This window comes from Bombina bombina, chromosome 8 (assembly GCF_027579735.1).
Source record: "Bombina bombina isolate aBomBom1 chromosome 8, aBomBom1.pri, whole genome shotgun sequence".
Classification (NCBI taxonomy): domain Eukaryota; kingdom Metazoa; phylum Chordata; class Amphibia; order Anura; family Bombinatoridae; genus Bombina; species Bombina bombina.
In genome coordinates this window covers 112,396,811-112,414,701 of record NC_069506.1, presented here as the reverse complement: position 1 = coordinate 112,414,701, position 17,891 = coordinate 112,396,811, and the positions used below count along the sequence as shown (strand labels likewise).

Below are 17,891 nucleotides of genomic sequence, written 5' to 3'. Positions count from 1 at the left end.
AATATGTTTAAATAAGCAAGAAAATGGGTTTCAAGTATTTTCCTTCTGCCTGATTGGGTGTGGGTGTGGTAAAGCTGTACACTGCTGCCCCATAGCGGGCCCAGACCTGCCCAGCTAGGGGCTGCAGTGTGACTTACTTTCCGACTCAGGTATAGAGCTTGTTAATGAGGAACTGGTGCATGTGATGGTGTTCATGGAGGGGCTCATACCGTAACGGGGGTATGTTCCCGTCATGGCTGAGGTATGAGAGATCCACGCAGCAGGGTCTATTGGCCTCACCGGTTCAGCTGCAACCAGGACAAGGGGAAGAGAAACAAAGAATTAGTGACAGAAGAAGTCCACTTACACAAATCCACACTGAGGTCAAAAGATGCTTGTGGTTCCCACCTATTCATTGTATGTTGTGTAGCTATAAATTACATACGGCTTTACTTGTACATTGTAATCTCTTGTTGCAGATTTATATTTAGATAATATGCATATTTAGGCTTGCCCTTAAAGGGGCATTTTAATGTAATATTAAAATGTTCTAACTTTTTGCACATATTGGGCCAGATTACAAGTGGAGCGGTATTTAACGCTCCAGCTCTAACTCCGTTAGAAGTAAGCACGCGTCGGGTAGTGCTTGCATTACAAGTTGAAAATAAAATGTGTTTTGCTTGCGCGCTAACCAGATGCATGCAAAAAGACGAACTTAGAATATCACAATTGCCTTAACGTATTCCCCCAAAGAAGTTGATAGAGCAAAAAAAGTGGAAAAAAACATGAAAATATAATTGTTTCACATTCAAATGTTCTTCACATAGCAGAATATGTTCTATTTATTCATAAATATATATATAATGGTATTTGGGTACAATATATACCTATATATATATCTATATAAAAAAAAAAAAATTATATATACACACGATTATATATAGGTATAGCTATATACAGATATATTGGAATATCCATTTATAAATACATATAACATATTCTGCTATGTGCAGAACATTAAAATGTGAAATATTTACAGTAAATACACAATATAACAATTTATTAAATATGAATATTGCATAAATATGCTTTTTTATGTTTTCATCTATTTAATTGCAAAGGGCTCCAATACACTTCTATATATCAAAAAACAATGTGGTTGTGCATAAAGGATATGTGAAATGTCAGTTTAAATATCCGGTTCAATCAGTGCCAAATGAAAGAATTGCTTACTGTTTCCAAGGCTTGAACCTCAAAAGAAAGATATATTTCTTACAATGGTGAATTACTGTAATGTAATTTAGATTAAAGAAAAACTAAGTAAAATACTCACATACTCTTCGGGGCTGAATTATCAAGCTCTGAATGGAGCTTGATGCCCCTGTTTCCGCGTGAGCCTTTAGGCTCGCCAGAAACAGCAGTTATGAAACAGCGGTCTTAAGAATCCTTGAAAAAGCCAAACGTTTAGTGGTGAAACGTACGTCAGATTTCTGCAGTCTGTGTTCAATGGGGGTTCTTGTTTGAGTCTGTTCATGTAAGCCGGGGGGGGGGGGGGATAATCACTATATGTTTTAATAAATTGTTATTTATAAGTATCCAGCTAAGTTCCATTTCATTTGTCTCCATAAGGAGTCTTCCTTGAGCGTTTATATCTAAAGCTTGATGCGAATCTCTAGAGTATGTGAGTATTTTACATAGTCTTTCTTTCATCTGAATCACATTACGGTATTTCACCATTGCAAGATATATCTTTCTTTTGAGGTACAAGCCTTGGAAACAGTCAGCAATTCCTTAATTTGGGACTGATTGAACCGGATATTTAAACTGACATTTCACATATCCTTTATGCCCTAACACATTGTTTTTTTGTTTTTGTTTTATTTTATTTGTGTTTTAACAGGTTTATATACAGTTTGTTTGTTCACACTTCTATATATGTATATACACATATAAATAGATAAATACATATGTACAAACATATAAACAAACACATATATGCTGGACCGATAGCTCAGCATGCTAATGCACTGTAGCTGAGCTCTGTAGCAACCCAAGGGTTGCAGATTTGATCCCCGGCGAGGTCCACTCAGCCTTTCATCCTTCCGAGGTCGATAAAATGAGCAGCGCCTTGAGACCCTTACAGTGATTAGCTGCGCTTTACAAGTACCCCATACATACATACATATATATGCATCTTTAGACATAAATATTTATGTATCTCTATGTTAAAGCCCTTTGCAGGTCTTTTTTTATAACACCTGAGACCTCATATCTTTGAGCCCTTATAACTTTTTAGTTCATTTGCTTACATAATTTTTATTAGACAGTTAATATGAGTGTAACTGTACTTTGTACACTAGATTTTTCTTTGTATAAATGTGTTGTAGATGATCTATTTATATAGACCATTTGGGGGTGTTTTTGTAAAAATATATAGTTTTGCTTATTTTTAACCCCTTAGTGACCAGACCATTTTTCAATTTTCTTACCGTGAAGGACCCAGGGCTATTTTTACATTTCTGCTGTGTTTGTGTTTAGCTGTAATTTTCCTCTTATTCATTTACTGTACCCACATATTTATATACTGTGTTTCTTGCCATTAAATTGACTTTTTAAAGATACCATTATTTTCATCATATCATATAATTTTCTATAATTATTTTATAAAATATGATGAAAAAAAACTATTTTTCTAACTTTGAACCCCAAAATCTGTTACACATCTACAGCCACCAAAAAACACCCATGTTAAATAGTTTCTAAATTTTATCCTGAGTTTAGAAATACCCAATGTTTACATGTTCTTTGCTTTTTTGCAAGTTATAGGGTAATAAGTACAAGTAGCACTTTGCTATTTTCAACCCATTTTTTTTTTTTCCAAAATTAGCGCTAGTTACATTGTAACACTGATATTCGTCAGGAATCTCTGAATATCCCTTGACATGTACATATATTTTTTTTAGTAGACAACCCAAAGTATTGATCTAGGCCCATTTTGGTATATTTCATGCAACCATTTCACCGCTAAATGCATTAAATAAAAAAAATTGTTAACTTTTTCATAAACTTTATGTTTCTCAATGAAATTATTTACAAACAGCTTGTGTAATTATGGCACACATGGTTGTAAATTCTTCTCTGGGATCCCCTTTGTTCAGAAATAGTAGACGTGTATGGCTTTGGCATTGCTTTTTGGTAATTAGAAGGCCGCTAATTGCCGCTGCGCACCACACTTGTATTATGCCCAGCAGTGAAGGGGTTAATTAGGTAGCTTATATGGCTAATCTTTGCTTTAGTATAGAGATCAGCCTCGCACCTGACACATCCCACCCCCTGATCCCTCCCTGACCTCCCTCAAACAGGTCTCTTCCCTCCTCACCTCACAATTGTCACCGCCATCTTAAGTGCTGGCAGAAAGTCTGCCAGTAATAAAATAAAAGGCTTTTTTTTTATAATTTAATTTTTATATATTATTATGCAGTGTTGGGTCCAGTGTTCCCTCTAAGGCCAGTTTTGTGAGCTGTCCAGCAGTGAAATAGTTAAAAAGAGAACCACACCTTGCCGCCTGTATTGTGTAGTGTTTGCTAATTGCTCTAATTAACTGTTTCACTGCTGGGTCGCTCACAAAACTGGCCTTAGAAGGGAACACTGGTTGGGTCCCCCCTTAACCCCCAACTTCCCTGATCCCCCCCAAACAGCTCTCTAACCCTCCTCCCTCTTCCTAATTGCCGCCATCTTGGGAACTGGCAGCTGTCTGCCAGTGCCCAATTTGCAATAAAATTGGGCTGCTTTTTTATAGGTAACCCCATCATTTATGTAGCCCCCCCCTCAATACCCTCCCCCCTCCCCCTCCCAGATCCCTTTCCCAACATTTATTCACCCCTCCCTCTCCCACCTTCCCTTACACTTGCTGACTGAGATCTGAAGTGGGCGCTCCTGCCCCCTCGTGTGCTCCCATGCACTGCTGGAACTCAGATCCCCGCTGGCCGGATCCGCTCCAGCGATGGGCCGCCCACCTGCATCCCTGCTATGGCTCATACCCACGAAAGATCGGCACCATTGCTGGCCGATGCAGAGAGGGCCACAAAGTGGCTCTCTCTGCACCGGATGCTTAAAAAGGGTATTGCAGCATGCCTCAATATCGAGGCATCACTGCAATACCCTGAAAGAGACTGGAAGCAATCACAATCGCTTCCATCGCTTCAAACCCCTGAGGACGTGCCAGGCACGTCCTTGGTCATTAAGGATCGGTTTTTGTAGGACGTGCCTGGCACGTCCTCGGTCGTTAAGGGGTTAAATAACATTGTGTTGATTTTCAGACTCCTAACCAAGCCCCAAAGTTTTAGATGTATACTGATGTATACAGACTTCACATTGCTTTTGTTTGTATAATGTGTCTTTTCATATGCAGGGGAGGTCTGCTCTCAACCTCTTTTCTTTTCTATCTGTGCAAAGGAGGGCTACCAAAATGGTACATGGTCTAAAAAATAAAACTTACCAGGATAGGCTCAATGACCTAAATATGTATAGCTTAGAGGAGAGAAGGAAAAGAGGTGATATGATAGCAACTTTCAAGTACGTTAAAGGGCTTAGTAAAACTGAGGCTGTGGGTATTTTACATAAAATTGAAAATTCAAGAACAAGGGGTCATGATCTCAAGCTAAAGGGTAGTAGATTTACAGAAAGAGTGATTGATTTATGGAATAAACTTCCTCAAGAGGTAGTAGCGACAAACACTGTGGAGGACTTTAAAAATGCCTGGGACAAGCATAGAGCTATCCTACAAACTAGATAAGTTTATACTGTTAGGTAATATCGGGCAGACTTGCTGGGCCTATGGCTATTATCTGCCGTCAATATCTATGTTTCTATGTTTCTTTTAGTGGGTTTTCATGACTAATCTTATCAACAGTGCTAAAATGGGAGCTTTTAAGTAAGTGTTTAAAAGGTTTTATACTGGATTTTTTCATCAGTATCTGTGCATATTCTTCTTTATAGTAGTGTCTATTACATGCAGTTAAATGAAAATTGGTGTATAACTGTCCCTTTAACCAGAGCTCTGAGGACGCAGTAATTATTCTAGCGTAAATCATGATTGCACTCATGCGTTCACTTTTAGTTTCAACTTGTAATACGAGCGCTAAACCCGAAGCACGCAAACGCCAATGTTAAACCACTTTTCGCTCGAGCAGAACTGTTAGTGTGCCACTTGTAATCTGGCTTATTGTGCTTAACTCAAAGGGGTGTTGAATTTATGCATTAGTCAGGATTCCGTGCCATTCCTGATCAGAACACAGCTAGTAATTGGTGGTTAGATATGTTTGCCACTCCTGATTGGTTCACTGGCTATGTCCTGCTCAGCAGATGCAATGTTCTGATGCTCCTAAAAGCCAGTCATGCTATGAGGTATATTTTAATGTATCAAAAAAGATTATTAAAACGTTTTTTTTCTAGAAAATCCTCCATTATTTTTTTATTTTTTTTATACATATTTTTTTATACATTTTATAATTTTTATACATAAATAATATCATAATTTAATTTGATTTAAAGGGACACTGAACCCAAGAAATGTATTTTGTGATTCTGATAGTGCATGCAATTTTAAGCAACTTTCTAATTTACTCCTATTATCAATTTTTCTTCATTCTCTTGCTATCTTTATTTTAAAAAGACATCTAAGCTATTTTTTGGTTCAGACGCTGGACAGCACTTGTTTATTGGTCGGTTAAATTAATCCACCAATCAGTAAGAACAACCCAGGTTGTTCACAAAAATGGGCGGGCATCTAAACTTACATTCTTGCTTTTCAAATAAAGATACCAAGAGAATGAAGAAAATTTGATAAAAGGAGTAAATTAGAAAGTTGCTTAAAATCGAATGCTCTATCTGAATCACGGAAGAAAAATATTTGGGTTCAGTGTCCCTTTAATCATTTGAAATTCTTTTCATTGTTCTAGAAGTAAAGGTGGCACCTATATTACCAAAAGTGTTGGAAACACTGGTGCTGATGTCATTACAGAGAGAGCACATAGTAAATAAGTTAACCCTCCTGGGTATCAATCAGTGTTCTCCCCAGGACCAATTTAATGGGCACACCACCCAGCTGATTTTATTTACCACCCGGCTAAAATGTAAGCCAATATTTAAATTTTTTTAAATGTTTTTTGTACAAACTATTGTTAAATCAATTTATGTAAAATTATGTAATTAATCAGTGCTTTGGATAGCTTAAACAACATTTATAAATAACAGAAAATATAATGATATTGATTTGTGTTACACTGCCCCCACCCACTACTTCATAAAGCCACCTAGCTAGCAAAAATTGGAGGACACTGTCAATAATATATTAAAGGAACATTAAACTCCAATTTTTTATTTCATGATTCAGATAGAGAATACTATTTTAAACAACTTTCTAATTTACTTCTATTATCTAATTTGCTTCATTCTCTTAATATTATTTCATGAAAAGCAAATCTAGATAGGCTCAGTAGCTTCTGATTGGTGGCTGCACATAGATGCCTCATGTGATTGGCTCACCCGTGTGCATTGTTATTTCTTTAACTAAGGCTATCTAAATAATGAAGCAAATTAAATAATAGAAGTAAATTGGAATGTTGTTCAAAATTGTATTCTCTGCCTGAATTATGAAAGAAAATATTTGGGTTTAATGTCCCTTTAAAAGACAAAGCAAGGGCATTGTATTACTAAACTACAACAACGATTCAAAACAATTAATATGTTTTCATTAATTAAGGCAAAGTGCTGGTCCTACAACATTTTATGGCAAGTCTGTTTATAAATAACATTAGCCCATTTTACTGGTCATTTTATTTTAGATAAATATGTCTTCAATTATACATTACATACTTTTCTCCAATTCAGACTGAATGTTCATCAGAACCAGGATACGTAAAAGTATGGCATTGTGGGCTTCCTTAGCATGGGGAGAGAGACCAGCATGAAATGGTTTGATAATGTCTCCATGAAACTAGTGTTGTGACTTTCAAAACCATATTGGTTACATATTGTGACTGTGTGACGGCTTTTATATGAAGTAAAATACAGTGTTATGGTGGTAAGAGAACTCTCCCATTCATCATTACATAATTTTGACTTGTGGCCTTGACCCTTTTTCTTTGATATATGGAATACAGACTGAGATTTTTGGCTTTGTATACAATGGGCACGTATGCTTTACACCAGGGGTCAGCAACTTTGGGCCCCCAGATGTTTTGAAACTACATTTCCCATGATGCTCAGACAGCCTATAGAGTGTCTCAGCATCATGGAAAATGTAGTTCTAAAACATCTGGGGGTCCAAGGTTGCTGAACCCTGCCTTACACAACTGAATCAAATCCTAATGTAGATACTTAGGGGCCGATTTATCAAGCCCTGTATGACCCCGTGATCACCTGTTTCCCTGCGAGCCTTCAGGCTCGCCGGAAACAGGAGTTAAGAAGCAGCGGCATTAAGGCCGCTGCTCCTTACTTAACTCGTCCGCCTGCTCTGAGGCAGCAGACAGCAATCCGCCCGATCGCATACGATCGCGTTGACCCCCTGCTAGCGGCCGATTGGCCGTGAATGTGTAGGTGACGGCATTGCACAAGCATTTCACTAGAAATGCTTGTGCAATGATAAATGCCGACAGCATATGCTGTCGGCATTTATCGATGTGCGGCGGACATGATCCACTACAGCTGATCATATCGGTCCAGACAATAATAAATCGGCCCCTTAGAATCTATTACTCTGCTACAGATCATATTCCGGTAATGTCAAGAAAGACCTGTGTAGTTTCTTGCACACTTACCCCGGGGAATAGTGAAATAGCTCCGTGGCGTTGGATCCCAGCACTTTGCCACAGTCAAGCTAATTGGTCTTCATAAAATATTTGAAAAGAAAAAATAATAATGATTTAAAGTGGAGAATGATGGGTAATACTGAACACTTTAAATGTAATAAATAAATATTATAATTATTTACAGAAAACATGCTACACAAAAGTTTTATTTGGTCCACGTAAAAGTGGATTTTCAAACATTTTTTATAGTTGCTTGTTAAAGGAACATTAAATGCTAAATACAGTTCATGCACCGTTCTCTCTTTCTAATTATGGGTGCCACCATTTTAGAAGCTAGATTTCAATATTATGGCACCCATGTCTAGAGGGAGGCTGGGAATAACCTCAATATTATGCTTATAAAATGTGTTTAGTGTTAAAGGGATAGTAAACCCCAAAATGTTCTTTTATGATTCAGATAGAACATACAATTTTAAACAAATTTCCAATTTAATTCTATTATCACATTTTCTTCATTCTCTTGGTATCCATTACTGAAGGGACAGCATTGCACTACTGACAGGAAGCTGAAAATATTTATTTAGCCAATCACAAGAGACAAATGTGTGCAGGCACCAATTAGCAGCAGCTCCCACTAGTGTATGATATGTGCATATTCATTTTTTAACAAGGGATACTAAGAGAACAAAGCACATTTGAAAATAGAAGTGAATTTAAAAGTGTCTTAAAATGCCATGCTCTATCTGAATCATGCAAGTTTAATATTGACTTTCCTATCCTTTTAAATGTCCCTTTAAGGTTTGTTGCTCAGAGCTGTAAAAGCTGACCTTACCAGCCAATGAGAATAAATGCTGCACATATTTGCTGATACGTTTTTATATAAATAGCTTTTACTTCATATTTTAATAGTATGGTTCTTTGCTGAACTCTCATATGTTCGAATGAAGATTTTGCTTACTCTATTACTTTAAAGGGACACTAAAGTAAAAATTAAGCTTTTTATGATTCTGATAGATGCTTCAATTTACTTCAATTATCAAATTGTGCAGTCTTGTTATATACACACTGAGGGCAGGCCCCAGTTACTACTAAGCATGTGAAAATGTTCACAGTGTATATGTATAGGAGTCTGTGATTGGTTAATGGTTATCACATGATACAGGGGGCTGTCAAATTGAAGTAAATTTGAAATTTGTCAGATTATGCTGCTCGTATAAATGTAAAGCAATGGCTATTGTAGCTCCTTTTTATTATGCATGAGTTGATTACTAAATTCCACTACATTTAAAGGGACAGTAAAGTCCAAATTAAACTTTCATAATTCAGATAGGGCATGTCATTTTAAACAACTTTCTAATTTACTTTCATCATCTAATTTGCTTTGTTCTATTGTTATTCTTAGTTGAAAGCTAATACTAGGTAGGCTCATATGTTAATTCCTAAGCCCTTAAAAGCCACCTCTAATTTTAATGCATTTGACAGTTTTTCACAGCTAGAGGGCGTTAGTTCATGTGTTTCATATAGATAACACTGTGCTCATGCACGTGAAGTTATTTAAGAGTCAGCACTAATTGCCTCAAAAGCAAGTCTATCAAAAGAACTGAGATAAGGAGGCAGTCTGCAGAAGCTTAGATACAAGGTATTCAAAGGTAAAAAGTATATTTCTATAACTGTGTTGGTTATGTAAAACTGGGGAATGGTAAATAAAGGGATTATCTATCTTTTTAAACAATTTTTGGTGTTTACTATCCCTTTAATGGTCCTTTAAAGGGACACTGAACCGATTTTTTTTTTAATCTTTTTTGATTCAGATAGAGCATGCAATTTTAAGCACCTTTCTAATTTACTCCTATTATCAATTTGTCTTCATTCTCTTGCTATCTTTATTTGAAAAGCAAGAATGTACATTTAGAAGCCGGACCATTTTTGGTTCACAATCTGGGTTGTCCTTGCCGATTGGACAGCACCAATAAACAAGTGCTGTCCAGGGTCTGAACCAAAAAATGTCTGGCTCCTTAGCTTAGATGCCTTCTTTTTCAAATAAAGATGGCAAGAGAACGAATAAAAATTGATAATAGGAGTAAATTAGAAAATTGCTTAAAATTGCCTGCTCTATCTGAATCATGAAAGAAAAAAATTGGGTTTAGTGTCCCTTTAAACAAATAACTGGCATTTATGAATGGAAATAAAACCCAGAAATTCTAAAGCATTCAGCAGCTCACTTCACAAATACTTACCCTGGTTTAGAGACAATTTCTCGTAGGACTCTTACTGCATCATCGTTACTCATGTTCTCAAAGTTGACATCATTCACCTACAATAATAATGGATTAGTTTAATTCATAAGAGTACATTAAACGTAACATTATTTTTATATATGTACAGTTGCAAGGAAAAGTTTGTGAACCCTTTGGAATTGCTTGGATTTCTGCATTGATTACTAATAAAATGTGATCTGCTCTTCATCTAAGTCACAATCATAGATAAACACAATCTGACTAAAATAATAACGCACAAACAGTTGTACTTTTCAAACTTGTACTGAAGACTTGGGGGTCAATTTATTATTGGCCGAATTGGGCCAATTCCCCTGTTTCCGTGTGAGCCTTTAGGCTCGCCGGAAACAGGAGTTAACTCATACACCACCTCTGAGGCTGCGTACAGCAATCCGCCCGATCCTATACGATTGGGCTGATTGACACCCCCTGCTAGAGGCCGCAAATCTGCAGGGGGCGGTATTGCACAATCAGTTCACTAGAACTGCTTGTGCAATGCTGAATACGGACAGCGTATGCTGTCCGCATTCAGCGTTGTCTGGCGGACATGATATGCTACAGCGTCCGCCATGTCCGCCAGACTTTAATAAATTGACCCCATTGAGTAATTACTCACAGTGCAGGCTGAAAAATGTAAGTGAACCCATGAATTATGTAGCTTGTAGTTTCTCCTTTAGCAGCAACAACCTTCATCAAACGTTTCCTACAGCTACTTATAAGACTTGCACATGCAACATGGAGGATGAATTTTGGACCATTCTTATCTACAAATCTGTTTTGGTTCATATTCTTCTTTTTCAGCCATTTTAAACAGCTTTCTAATTTGTTGCTATTATCAAATTGTCTTTGTTCTCTTAGTATCTTTTATTGAAACGCATGGATGTAAGCTCAGGAGTGTGCACGTTTCTGGAACACTATATGGCAGTGGTTTGAAAGAATATTATCTATCAGCAAAAGCCCTAGAAGACAGCACTATTTCCTACTATGTAGTGCTCCAGACACATACCTAGTAGGGTGACCATATTGCCGCTTTAAAAAGGGACACATTTGAAAAATACATATGTCAGGGCTATGGTTTCAGGGCTGTTTAAATTAATGTTTTGTATAAGAACCCTGACATATGTATTTTTCATATGTGTCCCTTTTTAAAGCGGCAATATGGTCACCCTACTACCTAGGTATCTCTTCAACAAAGAATGCCATTGAAATTAAGCAAATTTGATAATAGAAGTAAATTGGGGGGAAATTGTTTTAAAAAAATTGTACGCTCTGTCTAAATCACGAAAGAAAATAAAGTTGTTGAAAATTGCATTCTCTATCTGAATTGTGGAAGTTTTATTCTGACTTTACTGACCCTTTAGAGAGCAGATTATTAGTCTTTAACATACAGAAAATAGAAACAGGAAGTCAGCACTGACATACAGGTATTTTCATCTTCACATGGCAACAATTTTCATTGTGTTTAAATTATCTGCAGTCAGCAACCTGCTGAAAGCACAGGATGAGGAACTCTTATTGAGGAAATTACATTTATACAGGCAAACTGGTATTGATAAAACTTGGTTTTACAGAATGTTTATCAGTCTGAGGGAAAACAATGCACAGTTTATACCAGTGTTTCTCAACTCCAGTCCTCAGGACCCTTTCTCAGGCCAGAGTTTCATAATATCTTAACTAGAGCACAGGTGAAATAATCAACTAATCAGTAACCATGGTTACTAACCCGCACTCACCAATCAGATGATTATTTCACCTGTGCTCTAGTTAAGATATTATGAAACTCTGGCCTGAGAAAGGGTCCTGAGGACTGGAGTTAAGAAAACATAAATTATGACTTATCAGATAATTTCCTTTCCTTCGATACAGGGAGAGTCCACAGCTGCATTCATTACTTGTGGGAAAACAGAACCTAGCCACCAGGAGGAGGCAAAGACACCCCAGCCAAAGGCTTAAATACCTCCCGCACTTCCTTCATCCCCTAGTCATTCTGCCGAGGAAACAAGGTACAGTAGGAGAAATATCAGGGTGAAGAAAACAACTTAAATTTAGGGCCACCCACCGGAGATCACGGGCAGTAGCTGTGGACTCTCCCTGTATCGAAGGAAAGGAAATTATCTGGTAAGTCATAATTTATGTTTTCCTTCTAAATACAGGGAGAGTCCACAGCTGCATTCATTACTTGTGGGAAATTATACCCAAGCTACAGAGGACACTGAATGCTAACGGGAGGGTACAAATAAGAGGCGGCCCAACCTGAGGGCACCACAGTCTGCAAAGAATAAGAATGTTAGGAGGACCAAGCAGCCGCCCAACAATCAGAACCATAGGATCTCATGTCAGAGACCCAAAAGATGACACTGCACTCGAACTGAGCCATAAACCTCTGAGGAGGCTCACGTTCCGCTGTTTCCTAGAACCAGCGAAAAACACTCCTCCACCAATAAGGAGGAAGTTAATCAGCTTCCAAAACCTCCCCAGATATGAATAACATAAAGGAAAAAACTGTCTATTCCGATGAAGTCTGACAGAAACCTCAAGGAAGAATCCCCAAAAAAGGAAGAACCTCTTCCCATTTGGACAAGTAATACGACAATCTTAGGTGAAAAAAAACTCAGATAGCCTTATTAGAAGGGAGTCCACAATAAGGAAGAACGTATTGCAAAATGCAACACAGAAACTATGACACGTAGAAAAACAGACGAAATAGGTCCTTGAATAAGAATTCCAAAGACCACCTCCTATACAGGTACAAAGGATTCAAACTCCAAGCCTACAGCTTGCTAGGCCTTAGCTGAGAAACTCAATCTGCTTTCCTCAGATACACATTTGAAAACCTCTGGATAGTCAGATCAAACGGATGATCGTAAGGAACATCCGTTCCAGAAGAGCACACTCAGAGAATGGATTGCTGCCAAGAGCCGTAGTGGGCCTCCGCCTACCACCAAATTCGAGACCCTCCCGTCTACACAGGAGGAATTCACTAACTCAGAAATAATCCACTCACCAAGAGGTCCCAACTGGCATGGACCCAGAAGGCCAGACCTCAGAGCAAAATGCTCTACTGAAAAAAATCCCAAGGATAATTGGAAGGAAAATTCTGATCTCAGAAAACACTCTCACCTTGCTGACAGGGATGAGACCAAGACAAAACTGCCCCGGAGGAACTAGGATAAAAATCCCCAACACCGGGAGATCTGGACCGAACACTGGAGAACGGTAATCCAAAAATACTGCTAAGACAGAGACAAAAACCCAATACTATGCCAAAAACTCGGCCCGGGCTGAATCCATCACCCCCATCACAGCACCAACGCTGGCCTGAAGGTGAATTGGAGAGCAGAACCCGATGAAGTAATTCTAACTTCGTAAACTCTAAGACAAAGAGCCTTCCTGTCTGACAGACCAAGCCGCATCCAAAGGATCCAACCTGGTGTCAACACCAGAACTCAGGTCTAGGTCCACCTCTGAGGATGGAACCGGCAGGAAGCAAATCCCAAATGTCTACTAGCAGACTCTGGAAAAACCAGAACCGCCAAGACTCGGGAGCCACCGCAACACCTGGAAACAGGCTACTCTCACATTAAACCCCAGATCCCCCCCCCAAAAAAAAAAACTTAGGATCAAAGCGAGGTTCCAGAAGAAAACGGTCCCTAAGAACCGGACTTGCTTAAACAAGGATGTTTAAAATGGACATCCAGCGTCAGCAGCTTGATTCAAACCATCAACCTTCAAGTTGCAAAAGCCACAGAGATAACCACCAGGCTACACTGGGCTGCTCTAGACAGGAAAGGTATTTATCTTCCTAAATCCAGGTAGAGAGAACCATGTATTCTCTCTGAAAAAAAGAGATCGAATAAGCTCTGCTTAAAAATCATCAGACCCAAAAAGGACGGGAAGCCCCTCCCCTTATTGGACCAGTCACCAAGAGTGTAATGACACTGCGAAGAGTACCGGGACAAGACTCCAAAAGTAACCTAGTCCAGAAATACAGAATGAAAAACTCAACTCCGGCCCCTTGGACCCCCGGACCATTATGATCCAGCATCAAGAGTCCACCCAGAAGAACCTAAGACAGGTCCTGTCTGTCCTATAGTATAGATGGACCTGCTCTGCCTGGACCAAAATAAGTAGAAAGAGCTCCCTCTCTAGAGTAGAAGGGAAGAACAAACTATTACCCAAAACAGGTCCTGCCCGTCTTCAAGGGTACGACACGTCTTGTCATAAAAAACATAAACAAATGGCAAATTCTTAAGTTCCAGCAGTGCTAGGAAAACTGAGAATAAATAAAATAAAGAAAATAAGCCAAGAGGCTTACATTTTTATCTCTAGATAATCGAGGGAATCATCACCCCAAACAGAGACCTAGAAGCTGCCATCGAAAAACTTCAACCATCACGATCATTAAAGTCGATATAACCAAAAACAACCCAAGTGACAAAACTTTTTCCTAAAAAGAGTTTCCACAAGAACCCGGATCTCTAAAACAAAAACTATCCGAAATGGATTAGAAATGAAAATAGGTAAATGCACTAAAAGGGACGTCAAAAGGGTGTGCAAACTAAAACAAACAGGTCCTGCCTGTTATACAACACAACCCCCCATAGAGCTCGGGACTGGGATTCTATAACTATTTCCCCACCCGGATACATATAGACAATAAAGAAGAGGATCCTCCTCTCCACTCGTTATCTGATTTAGAGGACTGAGATCCACTTGACGGATCAGGACTGGAAACCTCTAACATCGCCAAAACCTCTTTCAGAAGTAAACGCAGGCATGCCATTCTAAATCTAAATGCCAAATCCTCCTCAGTCTGAGGAGTCAAATCAGGCGACTACGACCCCGGAGGTTCTACCTCTGAAGCCTCAGAGGGAACCGCATCCCCAGATGACTGATCGGGCACAATCGTCATTTTACACAACGGCCCATGGGTAGGACAGCACAGATTAACCCTTCGCTTGCACGTAGCAGGAAGAGGCAAACTCGCTAAAGCCATAGAGATGGCCATGCAAAAATGCGCAGTAACCGCCAGTGGAAAAAAAGTGTACCTCAGACGAATGTGTAATGGTACTTAGGGGAACTGCATGTGTAGGAGAAGATTTTAGGGAACGCACCTCACGGGATGAGGAATACTCAGAGGTAGACGGCTCAGTGGTCTCTAACATCTCAACATTGTTTGAAGAGAACACCCTATTGCGGCATATGGAACATAATTGAGCAGGCTGGTCTACCCGGGCCTCCTCACAATATACGCAGGTATCAAATTCTGTATCAGAGGAATCCTCTAGAATTCTAACTAAAATATTTAGCCAAAAAATAACACAACTGGCACCTTAATCCCCCAATGGCTGGGGCACTCACCACCTCCTATGACCCAGACAGGTAGAGAAATTAACTCTTCTCCGCAGCCTCTCGGTCAGGAATTGGAAATGGAAAACAAGACTTGACTACTCCCAGTCACATGGCACCTCATGCAGGACCGCCCCCGCTAAGGAAAAGCGCGCCAGCTTAATAAAACTGTGTAGCTCTATAACCTATATGTTCCGTATCAGCCTTTGAACCAAAAATTTCTCCTACACATACGCAGTCAAAATCACACAACAAACATGATTAACTAGACCCCACTGCTCAATAATTCCCCTCAGGAGATATTAACCCTTGATTCCATAAAGATAAAGGAGTCCCACTGAGACCCTGTCTTCAATCGTTAACATGTGTGTAAAAAATGAAACAATCTTACTGGAATCCATTCCATGGAACAGCAACACGGTTCTTCAAGTTTGACCGATAGTAGCAGTGCCTCTGACATGGACTTGAGTGAAGAAAGCAGACAGCAAAACTCATCAATGCTGATTGCTTATTGGAGCTGTTAATATGAGTCTGGATGGTTTCGCAGAAAGACTCTCCCTGCATCTCCAGACTCTAACTTTCATCAATGTTCTCACTAAGAGGCTGACAAGACTACTTAAAACTCCAGTTCCATCCCGAAGGGCAGATACCCTTCCTAAGGAACTACTATGAAGAACTTCCGAAACTTCTCTGCCAACCTCCTGTAACGAAAGGCAAAGAATGACTTGGGGATGAGGGAAGAGGGGGAGGTATTTAAGCCTTTGGCTGGGGTGTCTTTGCCTCCTCCTGGTGGCCAGGTTCTGTATTCCCACAAGTAATGAATGCAGCTGTGGACTCTCCCTGTATTTAGAAGGAAATACTGGTTTATACTACACCAAAGTAATGTTTATAGATTGCTATGGCTAACAACTGATAGTAGTACAACCAATGTGTAATCTTTTAGAAATGCCAACATTTATTAGTTACATTTAAAAGACTTTTGTGGATTTCATAACCATTTTCCAGTAATTAGATCAAATTGGAAAGACTTGGATAGATTTTCTGTAAGAAACTCAATAGAAATGTGGATTATTCCTGGTTTATACATTTAATGGTGCATTAAAAACAAATTTACTATTTAAAGGCAACAACAACTTTTTAAAGGCAACAACAACAAAAAATGTTAAGGTTTAAGCTCCCAAACAAACAGAAAAAAATATGAATACTGAAATATTAAACTCTTCCACCAAAGAATATATTATATTATTAAGTGCTGTGAGGGTGTGGGGTTTATTTTTCTATATGAAATAGATGTTTTTCTTAGTTGAAATCACAGCCCATCCCATTGAAGCTGAGCTTTGCGGGATTCTGTTTGTTCACACAAAAGCCAGAGAAAGCAATTGTAAATTAATATTTTAATAATACATCTCTATCACCCCCCATACTGGGAATGTAATTTATTTAAAAGTGTCTTCTTTACATAGATTTTCTATAATCAGTACTTAAAGGGACACTGAACACAATTTTTTTCTTTCGTGATTCAGATAGAGCACGCAATTTTAAGCAACTTTCTAATTTACTCTGTCTCCTATTATCATTTTTTTCGTTCTCTTGTTATCTTTATTTGAAAAAGAAGTCATCTAAGCTTTGTTTTTGTTCAAAACTCTGGACAGCACTTTTTTTATTGGTGGATCAATTTATCCACCAATCAGTAAGAACAACCCACGTTGTTCACCAAAAATGGGCCGGTATCTAAACTTACATTCTTGCATTTCAAATAAAGATACCAAGAGAATGAAGAAAATTTGATAATAGGAGTAAATTAGTAAGTTGCTTAAAATGTCATGCTCTATCTGAATCACGAAAGAAAACATTTGGGTTCAGTGTCCCTTTAAGTATTGACATTTTTAGTATAGGTGGGGATGCAACAGATAAAATAAGCTTTTTCAGATGAAAAAATAAATATAAAGGAGCTATTTGTAAAGCATTTAAAATCCTACAGCAGGTAAAATGGATCACTGGGAACACATTGAAGGGGATAACATTTTACAGCACACTGTTCCCTCAAACCCTGATATTGAATGGGCCATTATAGTGGAAAAATAGTGCTTTAAAGGGACATAATACTCATATGCTAAATCACTTGAAACTGATGCAGTATAACTGTAAAAAGCTGACTGGAAAATATCTCAAATATCACCTGAGCATCTCTATGTAAAAAAGGAAGATAGTTTAACTCATATTCTCAGCTTAGCAGAGTAAGCTCTGTGTAAAAAGTTATACTCGGCTGCTGTCCAGCTGCAGGTAAAAAAAAAAAAATGAAGAAATGAATAGCAGCCAATCAGCATCAACAGTGCTGAGGTCATGTACTCTTTTTCTGTGATCTCATGAGATTTCACTTAACTCTCATGAGATTTCATAGTAAACTTCCTTAAACTGAATAGGGAAATAAGATGAGTGTGCACGTAAGCTCACTCCCTTAGCTGTCCCGGGACAG

At 38.5% G+C, this 17,891-nt stretch overlaps 1 protein-coding gene across 4 annotated transcripts in view; it reads right to left on the bottom strand.

Moving 5' to 3' along the window:
• Positions 1-17,891, bottom strand: part of DVL1 (dishevelled segment polarity protein 1) — a 533,666-nt gene that overhangs the window by 57,828 nt on the left and 457,947 nt on the right. For 3 of the 4 annotated variants that reach the window (XM_053690518.1, XM_053690521.1, XM_053690520.1), the window contains 3 exons: positions 10,028-10,104; positions 7,800-7,867; positions 138-287 (listed from right to left, as the gene is read on the bottom strand). In XM_053690518.1, coding sequence (XP_053546493.1) covers positions 138-287; positions 7,800-7,867; positions 10,028-10,104 — 295 coding nt within the window. The remainder of the gene's footprint in view (positions 1-137; positions 288-7,799; positions 7,868-10,027; positions 10,105-17,891) is intronic. The other variant, XM_053690519.1, reaches the window with a different exon arrangement.